At 43.4% G+C, this 20,633-nt stretch overlaps 1 protein-coding gene across 1 annotated transcript; it reads left to right on the top strand.

Annotated features, from left to right (window-relative positions):
• The first annotated feature begins 267 nt into the window (after positions 1 to 267).
• On the top strand, positions 268 to 20,589 carry LOC141740521 (protein ELYS-like). Its single transcript, XM_074579348.1, has 24 exons — positions 268 to 388; positions 1,108 to 1,361; positions 3,059 to 3,239; positions 4,034 to 4,241; positions 4,958 to 5,074; positions 6,041 to 6,125; positions 9,150 to 9,300; positions 9,951 to 10,083; positions 10,171 to 10,352; positions 10,734 to 10,795; positions 11,628 to 11,756; positions 13,501 to 13,591; positions 13,680 to 13,769; positions 13,932 to 14,072; positions 14,849 to 14,953; positions 15,724 to 15,817; positions 16,766 to 16,889; positions 17,011 to 17,067; positions 18,036 to 18,182; positions 18,274 to 18,461; positions 18,631 to 18,775; positions 18,871 to 19,002; positions 20,200 to 20,347; positions 20,435 to 20,589. The coding sequence occupies exons 1-24, from the start codon at positions 268 to 270 to the stop codon at positions 20,587 to 20,589; spliced, it is 3,240 nt and encodes a 1,079-aa protein (XP_074435449.1).
• The last annotated feature ends 44 nt before the right edge of the window (positions 20,590 to 20,633 follow it).

The following is a 20,633-nucleotide window of genomic DNA, read 5'->3' on the forward strand; positions in this document are numbered from 1 at the left end:
GGGCTTTTTCCTGTTATTTCTCTGTTGATACGTCTGGGTCACTTTTTGTTGGTGATCTCACAGGCATCAGAAAAGCAAAGGATTCTCCTTTTGCTCTGCTGGGAGAGCAAAAAGTCTCCTGAGTGCCATTATTTGCAAGAAATAGAGCTAGAGGTGATGTCTAGGGGATTTTTCACTGCATACTGATGAAACTTCTGTCACTCTCAAGAATAGTTCTGGCTGACGTGAGTCTAGTTGTGCAATTTTTTCCTGTATTTACAGCGAAGAATGCGAGACCTAACAGCTGAGGTAACGAGCAGTCTGCTGCAGTTTCCAGAGGTGACTCTTCAGGCACTTGGGGAAGATGAGGGAACCCTCGGCTCTGTGCTGTGCGGGAAGTTTTCTGGAGGTGAGCATTTTCCTTTAAATTTGGTCTCGGTATAAAGCTGTTCTTGCCTGGAGGCTACCTGAAGCCTCAGGTCATCGTATCAGCTGTGTCAGGTTGGTGCTGTTAAGAGGCATCCTGTTTAGAGAGAGAGAACAAAAAGGGTGCTTCAGCGATGACAAATGCTAATATTAAAACGTGAGTATAGTTAAACTTTGAAGTGGACTTTCCAGGTGATGTGACAGTAGAGCTGGGTGCCTATCTGGAGGTCTAGGCTTCTGTTAAGACCAGGTAGAATCTATCTACCTGAGTGTAAATGCAGGAATTGAGCTCATACTTCCTTTGGGCTGGCAGTAGTTCAGTGAAACAAAATGCCTTCGATTCTTCCTCTACGCTCTAAGACTTGTATTCCCATATGCGTTTAGATCATTTCTAGCAAAACCAAGGCGAATATGGTATAAAGGCTGTCGATCAGGACCTTGTAATCTTTATCCCAAACAACCCAGATTCTTCGGTGCGGGAATGACAAGTACAAATGCAAAATAACAAGGTGGTTAATTTTAGGAGGGATTGCTTGGGGATTTCAACGGGTGATTTTGAATCATTGACTAGAATGAGGTAGGTTGGTCTTCCTCTGCTAGGTACGTTTATTGAAGGAAAGGGGCAGGCACTGTGATTTTTTTTCAGCTGTTTTCAGTCTTCCGTTGGACATTTGCTTCAGTCCTCTTTCTTTTCTCTCACAGGGAGAAACGGCCTGGCGTGGTTGGCACGTGGTCCTCACCTTGAGGTGGTGAACTGTGTGACAGGAGAGCGGCTCTCTGCGTACCGTTTCAGTGGAGTCAATGAACAGCCTCCCACTGTTCGTGTGGTGAAGGAGTTTTCCTGGGAGAAGAGAACTGGACTGCTGGTTGGGTTGGAAGACGCAGAGGGAAGTGTTCTCTGTCTGTACGACCTTGGACTCTCAAGAGTGGTTAAAGCAGTTGTTCTTCCCGGGAGGGTAGGTACTTTTTAATTGGAGAAACGAAGCTTTGATGTTGTTAGGTGCTGCGTAGGCCTGTTTTAGGACAAGCTTTGGAGCGTCTCTTTGTAGGAGGTATTTTTTCTATCGTGCGTTAACATCCTGTCACTTGAGAGTATCCAGTCAAGATGGTGTTGCTGTAAAATCTTGGGCTTAATGTGCCATTATTGTTGGAGTTTGCTGAGAGTAAAACAAGTTTTCTGGTTTTATTGTAGAGCACAAATTCACCTGATTCTCTCCTTCCACAAAAAGGCCTTGAAAAGCACCTTTTTTTGACCCTAATTGCTTGATTTCCATCAGAAATACCGTCTTTAAAATGGCTCAGAATTCCATAGTTGTGCTGTAAATGACTTCGACACATTGCCTTGAATCTCAGCCTAGCAAGCAGGCTGAGGAGAACACATTTTTCTGTTGACTTAGGAGAGGAAAAAAGAGCCTCTAGTGAGTTATCTGACAGAGTGTTGGGAGGTCACCTTTCAGCCTGCAGTCCTTGAATCTCTGCTCTCTGACTAGTGTGTTTGTGTAGATGGGACACACTGGTGTAATGTTGCTGATGTTTTCTGTCTTCTGTAACCCAGAAACTCAAATGATGTGTGTCCCCTAGCCTCATTATCTCAATGTAAACAAGAATCGGTGGAAGTCAATAGAACATCAAGATTCATTTCTATCATCTTAGAATCTGCAACAACTAACTAACTAACTTCTTAGCCAGCTTTCCATCAGCTGCTTTGGTTTGACTTGCTAGAATACAGGTGGAGTTTTGTTTGTTTGTAATGCTACAGTGTGATGACTAGTAGTAAGCATTCGTATTGGGGTCACTGAGAGAGAGAAATACGTGCAGCTTTAGCGCAGGAGTCTTTGTGTGCTCGTGTCTCTGCTCTAGCAGTCAGTGTTGTCCTGGGATGTGCTGCAACGTGTGCTGAAAGGTCTGTCTTCGCCTTGTGAGACAGTTGTGTGCAGACTGCTGGGCACGTGAAAGAGCAGTGTGCGCTTCCTCCTTTAGGTGGAGTCACCTTTTTATCTGAGAAGCTGCTGCTTTAGGCTGGCTTTTAACATTTTTCTCAACATTCGTGAAAGCGCTGGTGTGCATTTAAAGCTTCTTTTCCTTTATGTGGTTGTTACTTTTCTTCTAAATGCGGACTAGTGTGAATTTTACTAAGCTGGTCTCTCCCTTCAACGCTTTCTAAATACGTTTCACTCCCATGGAAATGGTGTGTCTCCCATGCAACTTGGCCGCTGCCTCGTCTGACTCTCGAGCCCTGATTTATCCTAACGCCCGTTTGTCAAAGAAGGCATAGACTGTATCGCGGTGCTGGTGGGCTGTGAGCGGTGGGAGACCTCGATGTAGTTGTGTTTGTCTGTCTTAAGCCCCTTGAATACGATAAAGTTTCTTGCGTATAACTGATTTTCTGTGTTTTCCTCCAGTTAATTACTGCGAAGTAGGAAATGGAAATTGCTAAGCTGTACTAATAGAATGCCCCATTTAAGTTGAAGTTAAGTCACTTACCCGCAGGAAATCTAGTAAATGGAAGGCAGTAACAGGTTTTTGTACGGGGCTTTTTTGTCTTTGTCTCTTTTCTTGATCTAATTGCAAACAATGCTTTGATGCTCCTGTATTTACTTTTTCTATTGAGCTTGTCAAAGAGCTCAAGTAGTAACTTGTAGTTTTCCTGTAGGTAACCGCTATAGAACCCATAGCGAATCACGGAGGACCCAGCGTGAGCACTCAGCACCTCCATCAGAGTCTGCGATGGCTCTTTGGGGTGGCAGCAGTGGCTACAGATGCTGGCCATCTACTTCTGGTTGATCTTAGTTTGGATGATTGCTCCTGCACTCAGAATGATATCGAAGCATTGGGTAAGCCTGCAGTTTTTCCACATGAATTTAAACGCAAGAAAACTTCTGTCTTCTAACGAAACAGTATGCATCCCACTTTGAAGACCCTTGTGTCAGACATTTCTGACGACTGGTTACAGGTGGCAGTTTGACATCGTATAGTCCTGACCTGATTAAACCTGGGAGTGTCTGACTGCTCCTCGCAGTGTTGTAAATGCCCCCTCCCACCAAGATCCCTGTGCCACTATGATTCTTGCCAGAGAGGTGTAGGAATTTTGCCACGTGAGCCGGTGCGGCCGCCTGGTAGGAAGTTGTGTTGGAGGAGCCCTGTTTCCCGGGAATGCTCTTCTGCTTGTGTTAATTGACTTGGGGCAAATTTTGGGCTTGTTTTTTAAAATAAACCCCACTTACCAACACCCATGCATTTGGATGAATGAAATCTCGAATAGGTGTACTCAGCTTGCATACACCGTTTTGGCTATTACAACAGCAGCTTCAGCAACTGGTGCCACTTCAAACACGAGGTGCCACTTCAAATTGCATCACGAGGCCCAAACTCCTGCTTTTCAGAGTCCAGGAAGAATTTGGTTACGCTTTTACCTAGCTTTCAAACGTGAGTGAGAATACTTGTCTGATCCAAGAGTTCTTATGTTCTTTGAAGACATACATAATGGCAATGGCAAAAAAAAGTGTTGCATAAATGGCTATTGTGCCTGGCACGGTAGCATTAGATGATAGGGGTTGTCACGTCAGTGCCTAAAATGCAGCCTAAATGGCATAACGTATTCATTTATTGCTTGGTTTTGTGTGTGTAGATCTAGAAGTTGTCACTAAAAATCCTGCTGAAGTTGCACAAAGAAGAGAAACTGCGACCAGCGAAGGGAGGTGTCTCTGTTTTCAACTACAAAATGCTTCCGGAACAGCAGTATCAGCCCTGTGCTACATAAGCAGAAGCAACCAGCTCGTTGTGGGTTTCTCGGATGGCTACCTGTCGCTCTGGAATATGAAAACGTTGAAGAGAGAGTAAGTAGGCCTTTACACTTGGCCATGCCTGGAGGTGCGGGGCTCTCGATTTGTTGCTTAAGGAAGTATGTGGATGTAAAGAGAACTTTTTCAGGGACTGAAGTGAGTATGAGTATAATCTTGGCACGTTCAGAAATCCTCTTCTGACATAACTTTTCAGTCATACCTGGATGAAGTGGTCCGCCTTCTCCCCAGTGGACTAGGATTGTTTTCCTTATTGTGCCTGTGGATTGAGGAATTGTGGGAAGCATGCTTCCTGGGGTTTTCAGAACCGGTTACTGCAACTGGGGCATCCATTGAAAGGCTGAAGTATGTCAGTGATGTGATTTTGGTGCCGATATTCTCTAAAGTGTCCAGGGTGAAACTAGTGAGACATGAAAACTCAATAGCTGACCTGTGCCTGAAAAATGTATTCTTTCCTGCATGTCAGCTTTGGCCGAAAGAGCAATCTCACCTGAAATATTTGGCTAACTTCTGGTCGGGATTCCCTTCAGCAGATCTGCACTGACTCCCCAGAAGCTGTTGGATGCATAAATAGACAGTGGAGGAATAATTAGGTGGCAAGAGTAGAGTGTGGAGGTACAAATAAGGTTCAGAAGTCAGGAAGAACAATGCTTGACGTAGTCCAAGAAACGAGAAACTACCTGTGTTTGGGCCACTAGGCTCCCCTTTTTTTTTCTTTTTCGTTTTGCTTTTTTTTTCCCCTAAACCTGTAGGCACCACTCTCAGCTTGAAGGAGGGAGGATTCCTGTCTATGCTGTCACTTTTCAAGAGCTGGAGAATGATCCTCGCAATTGTTGCTACTTGTGGGCTGTTCAGTCTACGCAGGAAAGGTGAATAAAAACTTTAACTATCAGCCACTGAATTAATTCTTTTTGTTTTTAAGGATATTTGTTCCCATACAGTTGAACATGTGTATTTGTTGTGTGTCTGCGATTCTTTCCGGTACGGAGGGTGTTAAACTTAGAATGCAATTTTTACAGGATTTACCAGACGTGAAGAGGGACCTACTAGTTCCTGCCTTCTGTCAGAAGGCAAAGCAACAGTGGCCATATTCTTCTGCTCGCATTCTCAAATGGTTTGCTTTTGTTCCTCGATGACCGCTTCATCATTTGTTTGATAGTCACACCGTGGTATTAAAATACCACTAGGAGCAGTTGAGGCTGCAGATCTAGAACACCAGACGTGCCCACACAACAGCCTGCCGCCCCTAAAGGCGGCGGTGACAGTATTGCCGATGGCCTTGTGCCAGCGTCAGCAGTCTGTGGAGCCTTGGTGAGCCAGTGCAGCTCCCCTGGCAGAAAACGATTCAGCAGAAAAGCCAATGGGTTCCTGCTGTTCTGCTGAATCAAATCGGACTTGGAAGGGTGCAGAGTGTGCAAGAGGGGGAGGGGAACTTTGGTGCTAAGGGAGGGGCAGAGAGATCTCTCTTTCTGCATCAGCAAGCGATTCCATCAGCTCAGCTGTTGGTAGAGTGGCAGTCTTTTAAATCTTGACTTCAAAGCAGTTTTGATGGAGAACTCTTCATTGTGAAGAACTATTTCCAACAATTCTTAGTCCATACAACATATTACAGCTTTCCAATTGTACGGTTGGCTTTTGCCCCTGAAGCTGTTAGTGTCAAAACGCCCTCCTTCATGTTTCAGTGGCTAAATGTGGCCGATGATCATGTTTTGGGAAGAGGTGGTGTTCTTTTCAGCGGGAGCATGCTATTAAGAAAACGTCTAGGTCTACTAACACGACAATGAGGACTATAAAGCAGCTTTGTAACCAAATTTCATAATTTATCCCTTTTTCAGTGAAGGGGATGTGGTGAGTTTACACCTGCTGCAGTTAGCGTTTGGTGACAGAAAACGCGTGGCCTCAGGACAAGTCATGTATGAGGTAAGAGGTGCATGCGTGGGAAAAGCAGACAATAGTAATTTTCTCTAAGGGAGTATCAGTTGAGTTACAGGGGTGAGATTTACCATCAAACTTCAGAGCTGGCTGAAAAAATAATAATGTTTTGCTGAGTCTTCTTGGGCACGGCCTTTGTCCATACCTTTTGGAAAGAAGGCGTACCATTTTATACTGCAGTGTCGTGTGTTCCAGCTAGATTCATCTGCAAAGAGCCAGTATAAATGAAATTCCTGAAGAGGACGTGGCTTTTGCAAATAAAATTATTCTGAAATACCAAATGAATGGCATGTAGGAAGAGAAGATTGGGCCTTGAATCGCTTGGTTTAACCAAGCTTCGGACTTGAATAAGCTTCTGTCTCTCTCCCTTTCTTAAAATACAGTCATACTCTAGTCTTTGCTGATCTTCAGTTTTATATTCTTGGTTTCCCTTAGAGCTTTGTCAGCCGGACTTCTCACATGAAATGCACCTACAGTGTCTCTTCAGTGTTGATCCTGACACTTAGTAGCTGTAAAGATAACTCGTTCTTCTTTTTGGCTGGGTGACCTATTCAATCTACTCTTAAAGCCAGGAAAATATGTAATTTGGTCAGAAGAGTGTACCTAAATGTTAGATCTGGCTCCAAGGAGGATGCGTTTAAAATACAGATGTGAGGTATCCTTGTATCTCAGATAGCTAACAGAGACAAGGCGCATCTGTTAGATGTGTAATTCCATTCAGTTGTACGCCTGGAAGTCTTCCAAAATCTTTTTGAGGGGACAGTAATCTTAGTTCAGAGCAAGTCTTTCCTCCTGATTTGGTACTTTCTCTTGCATATTCTCAATAGCTATGGAACGAAACAGGGGTGACTCTTGTATCGTGGTACTCTGGTTTTTGTAGGGACTGTGCCTTTTGATTTTTTTGGATTAATTTAGATTTTGAGTGTTTTGCTTATGTGTAGGAAAGGTGCTTCCTCATTTGGCACCGTTGCTTTTGCATAGATAGAGGTTAGGTGTTTGGAAAAGGTGGTGTTTCTTTAAAATGCATTATCTATCACGGTGACCAAGTAGAAGGATCTTCCAGTGATTCATGGCGTGCTGGATGCTATCTCTTTATCTTTGTTGATGTGCGGGACCTGTGCTCCACAGCGGATACTTTTAGTCTCAGAACACTTCCTTGTAGTCACAGATCGGTTAGTACTACATGACTGTCTGCCTGCATGGCTGTCTGAGTCAAGTTTCTTGTCCATCTTCAGGGGTAGAAAATTTAAGTGTCTCCCGTTTGCTAGGCCAAGTTTGAGTAAAGAAGGAGGAATCTACTGTTGATCCTTGTTCATTGGATAGAGTTCACAGGAGCTCAAAAGACTTTTTCAATACAGCAGTGCTTTTTGTTCCAGGAATTAGGTTTGAGGCTATGAAGCAGTGCCTCTTTGACTGTGTGTCATGGTAAAAGTCACAAATAGGACTTATGGAACATGTGGTACTGTGTTTTTCTATATGCGTGTCAAACTCTCGTCTCCATTGCCTTCAAGGCTGGTTTAAGTCTGCTTAAGTAATTAAACAGAAAGGTATGTTTAAGTAATGCTTCCAAAGACCTTTTTTGTACTGTTGCAGCAGTTGCTAAATCTGGTGCATCAAATCACGATTGTAGAGCGCATCTTTACCCTCGTTCTGCACAATGCTTGCGGATGGGCAGAGTATACACTCTCTACTTTGATATCAGAGTTTGACCAGTGCATCTCATTTGAAAACTTGTTTTTGTGTTTTGCTAGTCAATGGAGTCGTTACTTAACATCTCCCATACAATGGAGTTCCTTAGAATGACTTTGCCCGGCGTGGAAAGTTTAAAATGCACTGCTTTGCTTCAGAAGCATTTTCTTTTTAGTTATGAAAGACTTTTTTTAATTATTTAATTTTTCTTTTTAGACAACCTTCATATTTATTTGTAACACTTCCTGGAATCATTAAGAGAAAGCTCGCCTCTTCTCAGATTAGGTGAATTAGATGTATCCTATGAGATCATACGGGAATGTGTGGTTTCATGCCAGTTCGTTTCAGAGCTCTGCAAGTTTAGGAAACTTGGGTAGAATGTGGCGTTATCAGTTTATGGGTTGTGTGGGTTGGGTTTCTTTTTCCCTCTTTTTTTTTTTTTTTTTTTTTTAATTATAGAGCTGCTATTTGTCCCCAGTACACCCGTTCATGTGTTGTATGGTAGACAGTTTGAATGAATGCTGTATTTGGAAAGACGGTATTTCACTTCACGCTTACTTAAAAAATGGCGCTATCAGAGGTTCAACACAATCGTGCCGGGGTTTCTGTGTATCTCAAAATTAGTTTGTTTACTGTGTAGTAATTCGTGATGCTAAAAGCCTTGGCCACGTGCACCCCGTGTCCTTTCTGGTTTTCCCTTTTGCTGTTGGCTGTGCTTGGTGAAGGAGCTGAGGGATATTTCACCCGTTAGTCTCTGACAAGATGAGAGGAGGAGCTGTCATAGCTTACGTGGCTTGAAAGAAGATTGCTAATCAGTATGAAGTTCTCACAGTAACTAGAGAGGGGTGCACGGTCACTCTGGTGGTGTGCCCATAGAAAATACCTCTTGACAGCTTTAGCTGCTCGAATGCTGGGGCTTCTCTAACTTCATCAGTTCTGCAATCAAGACATGGAGCAAAGAGCTTTGCATGCATGTGTGTTGCATCATTTTAGATATCTCTTTGTAGCGATATATTTATTTTTATAAAGAACATTCTTGGATGTCGCAAGGAATTCTGCAAAACATGTTCAGATCTGAATAATGTTAGGGAAATTCTAAATTTTGAAAAAGTGCAAAGCCTTTACAGCCAAACTTACCCGTTACGATTTGACACTGCATTCTCTTGCATGTCAGGCGTAGTTTCTATTTACCATCAGAAATAGGCTCATGCGAAATACACAGTATAATAAGCCTATTCTGTTAGACTGTCTTTCATATTTAGCCATAATGTATGTTTTTATCTTAGAATGACCTTTGCTCTCTTCTCTGATTTTTTCCCCCAGGGTTTGGAATACCGTGGCAAAAAGTTCAGTTTAGATCTCACGGGTGGAGTCTTTCCCTTGAGAGGCCAGACGAGGAGTACGAAATTAATCAGCTGCCAGACTGTCGAAAAATTCCGCAGCGACGTTGACGGAGAGGATAGCGTAAATGAAGGTTTGTTCTGATGTCCGTGTTTGGTGATTTTAAAAGAAGTGCTTTTGGAACCTAAGCAACGAATGCTGTTCTGTCCCCACAGTCTGAAAGTCTTGCCTATCTGCATAGACTAGACTGTTGGGATTATTTACGAAGAAAAAATGGATGCTTAAGTTATGTGGGACTTCTTTAAGGGAAAAAGTGGGTTTTATTTTATGCTTGCTGACATGCTATCGCGATGTATGGTGGGGCCGTTTGTATGATGATGGTCAGTCGTTTTACTCCTCCAGCTGCCATCTTTGAACAAGAAGTTCAAACTCTCCATTGCTTAGGAATGTTACCAGAATTTTTTCCCTTCTTCAAACCGATGTCCGCATCTGCATCCAGATGGTAGCCCGTCACAAGTGCTGTTCCCCAGGGCACTGCACTGGGGCCACTTCTCTTTAGTATCTTGGCCAGTGATCTGGACGAGGGGACAAGAAAAAGGGGCAGTGTGACTGAAACCTATCACAGAGATGTTTGCTATTCCGTAATTACTGTAATCACTCTTAGGAAGTGTTGTGTTTCACGAGTGACAGAACAGAATGAAGCCAAAATAGAAAGTGGTGTTTTAAAACTATCGGATCTATCGTATTTTCTACAAGTCAGAAACAATGTCTTGTCTTTTACAGTCACGTCTCCTGACACCAGTGTCTCAGTCTTCAGTTGGCAAGTGAATACGTACGGTCAGGGAAAACCATCTACTTACCTGGGTGTATTTGACATTAATCGCTGGTATTCTGCTCAAATGCCAGATTCAGTAAGGTAGATTTTTCTTCAGTAGTTTTCCATATGCCTGCCAATAATTCATTTGAATGTCGGCATTTAGCTTACGCGCTTGTTTTCTTTAAGGCCGGAAGAATTCCCTCATGAGTGCCCCTATTTTGCACTGTGGTCGCTGGATACCGTAGTGAGCGTGACTTCTCCGAAGCTCCTTTTGGATATTCTGGTCCATGAGCGGAGTCTAAGTCGGGGAGTTCCTCCTTCTTATCCACCACCTGAGCGGTTTTTTCATCCAGGCAACTATAACTTTGGTAGGTATTTCACTGCTTTTGAGAGTGATAAGCTTAAAATGAGGTCAAATGCCATTCATTGGTTCTCTTGTTCAGTCATTGTTTGTCATTCAAAACCCAAACCAAACCAAAAAAACACCCAGTCCCCCCCAAACCCAACTCTGATCGCGTTGTACTGACAAGGTATTTACTATTGTGGAACATATCTGACAGCCGGCTGAGTTTTGGTGCTTTTGTAATGTAGCCGGTGAAGTGGTGCTGGTTATAGCCTGAAATGCCTGTGAACTGAAGCTCAAAGCACTCAGTTATATGTTTCTAGATACCGGTGTGTAAAAAATGTAAACTGGTCATGCCATAACTGTGAGAGTACGGAAGGTTGTCAAACGTTCCCTGTTTCTGCAGATGGTACGTGCTTGCTGACCTCCGGAGTCGTTCACATGACTTGCACCGGCTTCCAGAAGGAGGTGATCTTTTACTGTATCTTTATTGCGAGTGGCAGGAGATGTAGCTTTTCTAAGTTTTCTGTTGCACTGCTTTCCGTGTTAGGGACCGTTTCATGCTCATCCTGCCCGTCCACACGCATAGTTGCAATTGTATCCTGTCGCCAGTTGTATGCAAATGGTAATGTTTTAGGTCCCCTCTTGGGACTGTACAACTGCCGTTGTCTCCTCTTGAAGCACCATCGGGGATTGAATGTCTAGAAAGGAACGCAACGTTGCTCCAGGAGCAAGAACAAAACCACTGTAGAAGGCGGGGAAAGGTGTTACTTCTTTATTGCCCCTCAGTCGAACTGCCTGCATAGTCTTGAGTTAGAGTTTTGATCCCCAACTCTCTTGAAAAAGGAGGGAATGGAGAAAATGAAAAACCACATAACTGTTTGAGGAGTGAAAATTTTGTTTTCTCCCAAACTCGGCCAAATTATAACTTCTGAGCCACGGCACAGATTGTGACAGATAATTTTGAGTGAAGTTTCAGCTCACTAAATGTTTCCAACATGAATCGGCTTCCATACGAATAGGCATAGAAAGGATCTTCCAAAGCATGAAGTTGCATGTTAGCTTAGCTTATATAGAATGTATTTTGTGTCAGTGTTGAGGGAAAGAGCAAGGCCTGTGTATAGACAGAGAAGGTAGAAAAGACTTAATTACGCAGATTGCTAACCTAAAGCATCTTAGTGGTTCAGGCTGTCTGATGGTGTCAGTGAACATTTAGATTCTTCCTTTTAGAGGTTATCCAGAAGCGTAGTGACGGAATAACAATGCTGTCTTAATCTGTGGTTTTCGATTGATGTTTCAGACCTTGAATTTTTTGAAGAAATCTGGCCCTTCAATATGGGAAGCCATTCAGGATAGCTACAATAGGTGTCTTGTAGCTGGCTTGCTGTCTCCAAGACCAGTTGATGTCCAGCCATCCAGTTTGAGTCAGGTGAGTGCCTATGAGGGAATCAAGGGGGAAATACATCCATCTGGTCTGACAGGGCTGGAGGGGCTACAAGACACGATACTCCAATTTGAAATACAGGTGTTGACCTGAGCTAGCAGAAGTAACCGTATCCTTAGATCCAAAGTAGTGACTTTGACTGGGAACAGCCCTAAGAGATCTGTCTTTAGAGACCCCTCTCTTAATTCGGTGCCACACACAGATGCGCACAAGGAAGCGTGCAGTCAGTGCTGGTCATGCCCAACATAACGCATGTGTCCCCCAGAGTAACCCCCATCCCTGTCAGTTTCTCAAAGCAGTGGTTCAGTGCAGTAGCCGACGATGGGGGCGTCTCACTGGGATGCGAGCTCTTGCAGACGTCGGCTTGCTGCACTGTCACTGTACGTGATCATTTGCTTCCAAGGAAGTGGGCTGTGGTAAAGGATTACTGCTGTCAGCTCTCCCTGGCAATTTCTTCACGGCTTGCCCTCGTTTTCCCTTCATCGGTAGGCTTTTCTGCATCCTCTCCGGGCGGATCTTCACCTCTGTAGCCTCTGCCTTGTGCTGCAGTAGCCCAATTTGCTCCTCTGAGACTGCCCTCTTGCAGCTGCAACACCTTAATCACCTTTATCTCATGACACTCGCTACCTTCTATGTGCTTTATGCCACCACAGTGACTTCACTCCCCCTGCCATAGGTTTTCCATTTGCAATGCACCAACCTTTCCCTGGAGCAATCAGCAGGAAGGGGAGAGCAGCCTTCCCGCTGCCCTCCTCTTCCTGTCTCCTGCATTCGTCACCACATTTGTGGACGTGTGTTAGGACATGAACGCTTCTGCACAGTGTGGTAGCTCAAAGAAATTTCTTGGCAAGCTGGCCAATGGTCTGTTTCCTTGTCTGAAACCAGTTTTCAGAAAAAGATGGCAATATCACATGTGTGTTCTACATGTGTAGAAGTCGCTTTGAATGTCATGATTTTGCCTAGAGGGGAAAGATACTTTTGAATGTGTTTAAAAAAACCCAACCAACCAAACAAATCCCATCCCAAAAACCAAAGTAAAAACTTACGAAGGGTCCTCTCACCTGAGAGAAGTACGAGAACACCAGCTGAGATAAGCTACTACTTAGTATCGCGCGTCTGTGCATAGCTGTGATTTATCCTTGTAAGGATTACCACTACACTATAATACAGTATTTGAAGAGCCTACCATTTAAACCATTAGGATGTAAATGTTTTGCTTCTTTTCTGTCACGTTACAAAATTCCAACGTACTGTTTTGGGTGTCAGAACTGCTTCATGTCTTCATAGTCTAGAAAGCTGCTTGGCCGTAGCTTCACTGTTTCCATGCAAACGTTGCACAGTTGTGTTTGTCCTGTCCCCTTCCTGCGTTCCTGATGGCAAACTTATCTGCACAGATGTGTAACGCGTATTAGCAGAGGATGTTTCTGGACGTAGTAAGTTGGAACTCAGTACGTGAAGACTGTAATGCAGAGGCACGCGAAGAAAGATTAGAATTAGGCTGCAGTAAGTTGAAATGTCAGAGGAAAAGTGTGTTAATGTGTTCCTCAGAGCAGTGAGCAGTCCAGCCTGTGGCTGGAATTAAGAGAAAGGACGTGGCATTCCTGGCCTGTGTCCTGATTGACTTTGTGATGTCTGAATGAGTATGCAGTTAGAAAGAAACATTTACTGTTGATGGTTCACATGGTGCAAGTAGGTAAGATTCTCATTTGAGTTTGTCTGTTACGTTTAGGAGGAGCAGCTGGAAGCAGTATTGTCAGCTGCTGTCCAGACAGGTTCTGTGGGACTTCTGACTGGATGCATTAAACATTGGATATCTGAAGGTAATACTTCGAACGTTGTTTTTTTACGTGGTACCTCTTTGAGTTGGAGCCTGTTGATTCATTTCTTTTTTGTTCTCTTTGTTTAAAGAGCAGCCAAGGTCTGCTGGTAATTTACGGTTTGTTCTTGAGTGGACATGGAACCAAGTGATCTCTACAAAGGAAGAATTTGACCAAATCTGTGAGTACTAGTGTAGTCATTCTGCAAACCTAAAGTCGTTCTTTCTGATTGAGCTTCCTCAGTAATACGCCGCTATAGGATATTGCACGCGGTCCTTGAAGTGCGCCTTGAAACTCTGGAATTGCTCTGTCGGCTAACGATTTAATATTTATTCTTGAAAAGGTGTTCCGCTGTTTGATGGCTCTTGCAACTTCATTGACCCCCAGACATTACGGTCTCTCCAGCGCTGCCAGTTGCTTTTGAGCAACCTTAGCACGGTCTTAAACTGTTTTCTCACAGAAGCACAAGAGCTTACTGAAAAAGGTTTGTAGTAGTGCTACAAAATCTTTGGTATGTTTTATTAAGATTTGGAATTGTGGCAACATGGGCTTTTGTTGTTTTTGAGGATTGGAAGACAGTCACATTTAGCTGGGAGAAGGGGCTTAAAGCTGAGCGCTTGGGACCACCACAAAACACGCATGGAGTTCAGGGTAACAGTTTATGGTGGAGCTCATGCAAGGGGGTGGGGGAGGCTACATTCAGAGAGAAGCTTTGTAGGCAACTGGGCTGAAATTACAGCAACCGAATGTGGTATTGCTGAAAATTATTCCTTTGAGTTCTTAGCTAGCAAGTTCTAGTTGCATGCAGACACCGTGTTGCAAATTGCTAAACAATACGAAGGAAGCGTAAACGAGTAACGTGCAAAGTAAGTTACTTGAGTTTCTACAGCTTTTTCTCTTAGAAATGGTTCTTGGCCTATTGAGAAAAGAAAAGAATATCCCTTTGCTATCAGAAGAATCTCTGCTACGTGAGAAACAGATGTCTTATTCTTGCGTGCATTTAGTAGTTCAGGCTTTGGGGTTTTTGTGGTTTTTTTTTATTTTAGCCTTTAGTGAGTTTAGTTCTTTATAGGGGTTGTTTTTTCTTTTGGTGGTGATAGTGGTTTTTTTCTTCAAATAAGAAAGCGATACAGCGTGAAAAACGCAAAGACAAAGATTTCTAATGTGCTATTTTTATACTTTTTGGTTTAGTAGGATGAAGGGAGTTTTGTGAAAATGAACAGAATTGCATAGCGCTAATCATCTCCTGCCTTTTTTCAGGTTTTGCAGACGTGACAAATAAGCAAGCGGTAACCGGCCTCATTTCTTTGTATGCACGAGTGGTCATCTGGTTCTGTCGATCCGGTCTCCTTCCAGAGGGTTTAGGTAAGCGTGACCTGTCATACGTTTGCAACAAGGCGACCATCCAGTGAGTGACTCCCACGAACGCGTGCTTAGCCATGTTTTTGTAACGGTTTCGTCAGGAAGAAGTCGTGCTGGTTCAGTGGCAGGGTGTGCTGAAGTTCTGTGGGTGAAGTTGAGATTTTGCTGGGTTGTCAAGTACACGGCGTAGAATGAGGCAGGCAGTTTCTTTCCTGGGTGGATTTTAGGAATAGCAATGGACCCCTGACGTCAAGGCGCTGCTTGTGTCCACAGCTTGAACTACTTGAGATTTTAAACAAAGTACTATTAAACAACAAGTACCGGAATGCTTGTTTTTACAGTGAGAGCATTACCTGCATGTTTTGAACTTTCTATCAGTTGCTTGAGGAGAAAGTACACCTTGGAAATCCTTCTTTAGTTGGATGGATTAGAAATTCCATTGTCAGCCTTAATTGTCTCACAGATGCTCACGCGGCATGTTTAGAAACCATTCCCTTTGAGAACTGGGTGGGTTTTTTTATAGTGAACTTCAGCTTACCCTACATGTTGTGAATGCTGCGTGAACTGTAACCTTGAAACGGCACTTGGGGCAAGAAGGAATTGAGTCTTGTCTCTTAGAGTTCTTTTAGCAAAGGCAGAAAGAGGATTGGCTTCTTTCAGAGTTGGAGGCTTCTGATGCTTAGCTTGTACGATCTTCTGTCTCTTTAGGCAAAAATTTTCGTTTACAAGTGTGATATGACTGCTTTAACTTGCTTCTGCTTTGTTGCCTGTAGATGACGATACGCGTTTGTCAAGACCTTTCTACAATTATCCTCTGATTGAGAGCTACTATACTGGTCACCGACAGAAACTTGAGCGTTTATCAAGGTAAGAGCTAGAGGAAGACTCTAGAACACTTCCACGGCAAATTCAGAAGTGGAAGGGAATGGCTTTTATCTCAACAGTTGCATGGGCTATGCGTAATGCCGCTGCCAGCAATACTCTTGACTTCAGTGACACGCGTGTTCTGTTGAACAGAGAGGTTACTTTCCTGTGTTAAAACGTTGCTATCTACCTCTGCTTAGTACCACTGGTTGGTATCATCATTTTTCGGGAGTCTACTTTATTCATTGGCTAATGTGTATAATTTCTGACTACTGAAAAAGGCCATGCGATTAGGACAGGATCAGTCACCTCCAGTTCAGCAAAGCAGGGTGTTCACAGAACAATTGTTTTGGAAGCAGAAGAAAGCGTGTTTTTTAAAAAACAATCATCTCCGTCCTTGACTGGTAATAGAGGGTCATAACTGTATTGGCCTAAGTCCCCTTCTCACAAGTACGTGGTGTGATTTTGTGAGATGGTTGGAGTTACATGGAGTTGGCACGCCTCGCACTCTCCTGGCTGTCGGATAGAAGTCACTTGCGAACGTCAGCTCTCTTTCCTGGACTAGCTGCCTAGCACATAGGCGGCATGCCTTGGATTAGCCGATAATAGGTTTTTCTTTGGAAATTGTACTGAAAACTGAATAAAGACCTGACCAAGCTTCGGCGATGGCACTGCGACCAAGAGGCTGCAAGGTGAGTTAAGGTGGAAGCTGCAGGGTAGGAGGTATTGACTTCAAAGTTCATCTTCCTTGGCTTACTTCTCAAGTAACTTACATACAGGCTCGTGTGTTCCTTCGAAGCACAGAGCCTCTAGTGTCCTTTTTCTGCTTTGTGCCATCGGGAGATGAAAGGGCAGGGCTGCAGTCAGCAGAAGACTGGAGGAAAGCCGTTACACCGGGAGGCTGGAATTAGTGTTTTACTCTGTCCAAATCCTTGCTACCTTTTGTTCCAGAGGAAAATGGGACTCGGACTGCTTGATGGTTGATGGAATGGTTTCCCAGTTAGGAGACCAAGTGGAGAAGCTGTGGCGGAGAGATGCAGGAGGAACTGGGAAATACCCGCCTGCCAGTTTGCATGTGAGTGTCCTGTTCACTGCGAACAACAACAAACGGCCGCCCTCCCCGCCAAACCCCACCCAAAAGCCAATGATTTAGGGAAGACGGGCGTTTTTTCAGAACTTTTAATTTTTCATTTCAGGCACTGCTGGATCTCTATTTGCTAGAAAGCATTGAAGAAAACTGCAAACACGCAATTGTATCCTTTCTAGTTATTTTTATTACACCTCCAGGGGATGCACATAAATGTTCTTCAGTGTTGGTCGCCGACCTGTTTCATGACATTTTTTCATTTATGCTTCAAAGACGATGCAAGTGAAAACATTTAGTTTAGCGTTAAGTTGTAGACAGAAGCGCTGTTTTATTTCTTTGTACTGTGGATTTTTGATGACTTTTTTCTTAAACGTTTTGTTGCAAAAGTCTTCTCCGATAGGGAGAAAACAGTTTTAGTAATAAGGGTTGAAGATATAAAATGTCCTTAGTTTTTCTCCAAATTTAAACAGCGTTTAAAATTGTCTAAAACACCCATGATGGGTTATAAAACAATTTCTGTTTCAGAGCAAAAGGATTTCTAAGAGTGGTTTACCAGTACCGGATTTTTGCTGAAATCACGGGTTTTCCAGCGCAGCTCACGGTGCTTGCTTTGGTTCCGTTGAAAGTGCAGGCACACGGAATAAGCAACAGGGAGAAGAGAAAAGTCATGGGGCAGAAACTTAATTTTTAAGCTGCTGAAATACACAGCCTTGCTTTTGCTGTTTGTTGCCTAACCCGCGAGGGGAGCCTAGAGAGCAAGGGGCTTAGAAACGCTTATAGCCCAGAGCTGTCTTGTTAGATGATGTCCCTAAAAACGGACGTCAGAAAGAGAAAATGACGCTACCAATGAGTGACCCGCATACTGGTTTAAATCCAGTTTTAAGCATTCGGAGCTGAGCTGTACTGTAAGGATGCCACAATTTACACTGTTTTATAGACGCTGGACATGAGGGAAAAAACCAACTGTGGAATTTACTTCCTGTAATAATTGAGCGTTGGATGCTCCAATGTTTTGAATGTATTTTCTGCTTCCTACCACTTTTATATTCTTACTTCATTATGGTTTTCTAAAGGTAATGTGATAAACTTTTGGTCTTACAAACTGATTAGCCTTAATGAGATACCTGATGTCAGACAATTTACTTGCTGCTGGATATCAAGCGTTCCTTTCCGAGTGAGACAGAAACTTCAATCGACTCCTTCGCAACTGCCTTTGGCATCCCCTGGGGACTTGTTAAGCTTGTTGAAGGTTTTTGGCTTCTAGATCACAATGATTACGAAGTAAGTATGGTAGAGTTGAGTTAGACATACATTGCAGTACAAAGCTATAATCTAGAAAATGATTTTAAAACCCGATCTCTAACTTGTACAGAATTCACTGGCCCTGCTCTTTCATCCCGCTACAATCAAAACCGCGTCATGGCAGCACAAGAGAATTATTCAGTCCCTCCTGTGCCAAGGGGAGCATGGGCAAGCCCTCAGATACATCCAGCTGATGAGGCCACCCACGGCAAGCAGCGGGGAAGTGCAGCTTCTCCTCACTGTGTTGCTCTCCAATAGGTAAAGAAATATACCCCACCATTTTGTCATGCAAATCTTGTGAAAATGGAGAACAAAGAATAGAAATCATCATCCCCTAAGTTTCCTTTAAACTTTGAGTACAAGACTCTTGGGGCATCTCTTTGGTTATGCTATTAACATCCCTTTACGTCTGAAAAATTAATTACAGGTGCATGGTGGAGGCTTGGGGTCTGTTGCACCAACATGCCGCTCAGGCAAACTTAGAAGACCTCTTAAAACGCATGTACGAAATGTGCCGGGAGATGGGCCTGATGGAAGACTTGCTGAAGCTGCCTTTCACAGACACCGAACAAGTAAGTGGGAGCAAGGAAAAATGTTCATCGTCTCTTTGAAAAGAGAAAAGGCAGAGCCATAACAGATTTTTGGAATGATTTTTTTTTTCTCATAGGAGTGTTTGGAGAAGTTTTTAAGGACCAGTGCTGGTGTTCAGAATCAAGAATTCCTTTTAGTCTACCATCTGCAGCGTGCCAACTACATTGCAGCCCTAGAGCTGAATCAGTCCATGAACGTCAATCTTATGGTAAGCGTGAAAGTTCTGTTCTGTCAAGCGTGCAAGTTTCTGCTGGGTGTTACTAACTGGTTTTGATAGTACTCAATAAGAATCCTGCTTTGTTTTTTTCATACCAGTCTTTGAAACACTCGGAACAAGTTTCTACACCTTTGGTTACAGCTGAAGCTAAATGTTGACCAATATACGTCACTACTCCAAAGCTACTCTATGAAGCTATAATTAAATGTTACACACCACTGTTGACCCCACTGAGAACAGTTTGTTTGCATCTGAGGAATAAACATGTATCTTTCCCATCAGCCAGTCTTACCATTCCGTTATTGAGATACGTATGTTATGCGTGGCTTAGATTACTGGAAGTTGTTTGTGTCACTCCTTCCTGTGGGATGACGAGTAGGTTGTATGTCATCGCTTGTGTCTTGCACGCAACTGTATTTTTCTAGCTGAGAGCAGGCTAGATGCCAGTCCACAGGTTAAATTTCTGTGGGTTTTGTTTGTTTTTTTAATTTCTGCGAGTTATAGTGTGCTCTCCAATTCCACAACTTTCATTTCACGGCTTTTATGACAAAAATTCTTGTCTAACCTCTATTTCTCAAAATAGCCAGATTACATTTTGTGTTACATGAACTTGTGTTCTGGATTTGTGACGCGTTTGCTGTTTTCTGGAATCATAGTTTTCCAGTGACTCAAACTTCTAAGGTGGTTTTGGAAGTCGTAGGTCCTGCATTTGAAAACTGTCATGCGGCCAGGTGGTGTGCGTAGGTCGCTTTTTCTTGCTTGTTTTAATCTTCACATCATGTTGTCCAGGGTAATTTCCAGTTGTCCCGTATATTCAGGGCAGTGGCGTTTCAGGAAGAACAAGGGAAAGCCTGCTATGTAGTAAGTCGTTTGCAAATTGCAGGTGATATCAGAAAATTGCAGGTGATAACAGGTGTATCAGAAGAAGGTTCTGCAGAGTGCCAGCATTGTTTTAACTTCAAGTTGTAGGCTCTGTTGCTATTCCAGTCTTCCTTCCACTTTGCTAAAAGTACCAGGTGAAATCGGTGTGTGCGGATGGGTAGAACTTGCCGCTGTTCTGTGCAGTGGAGGTGTTTTCCCACACCCGTAGAGGAAATCTGCTCACTAATGCGAAATAGCATGGAGAGGTCTGTGCAATGAACTTCTTGTAATTAGTTAAGCTTTTGCTTTCCGCTTTTCCTTCATCAGAACGACGGCGATCATCGCTTGACCGACAGAGCAGTTGCCAGAAATTCTCTATTAGCCCAATATGACAAGATCCTTCCACGAATTGAAAGGCAGCTGGCCGTAGAGAGAGCCAAGCTTTACCATTTGCCTGCACTGGCCTCAAGAGAAGGTAACTTTTAGCGGGGGGAAATAGAGGGGAGAATTCCCTGTCACTTGGATGACACCAGGCTGAAATTTTTCCCCTCTTGCTTTCCAGTCTCAAGACCAAAGCCATTAACTCCAGTAAGAAAACAAGCGAAAGCAGGAAATGTGCGTCGAAGACCAAATTTTCTGGCAAAAATATTGTCCAGAATTAAAGAACCCTGGGCAGGAATGAAGGAGAAAACCAGTTTCTCACAAGGTGGATTTTAAAGATGCTGTCGTTTTTATAGCTGCTAAACGTGCTGTTTCTTCAG

Source organism: Larus michahellis, chromosome 3 (genome assembly GCF_964199755.1).
Source record: "Larus michahellis chromosome 3, bLarMic1.1, whole genome shotgun sequence".
NCBI classification, from domain to species: Eukaryota; Metazoa; Chordata; class Aves; order Charadriiformes; family Laridae; genus Larus; species Larus michahellis.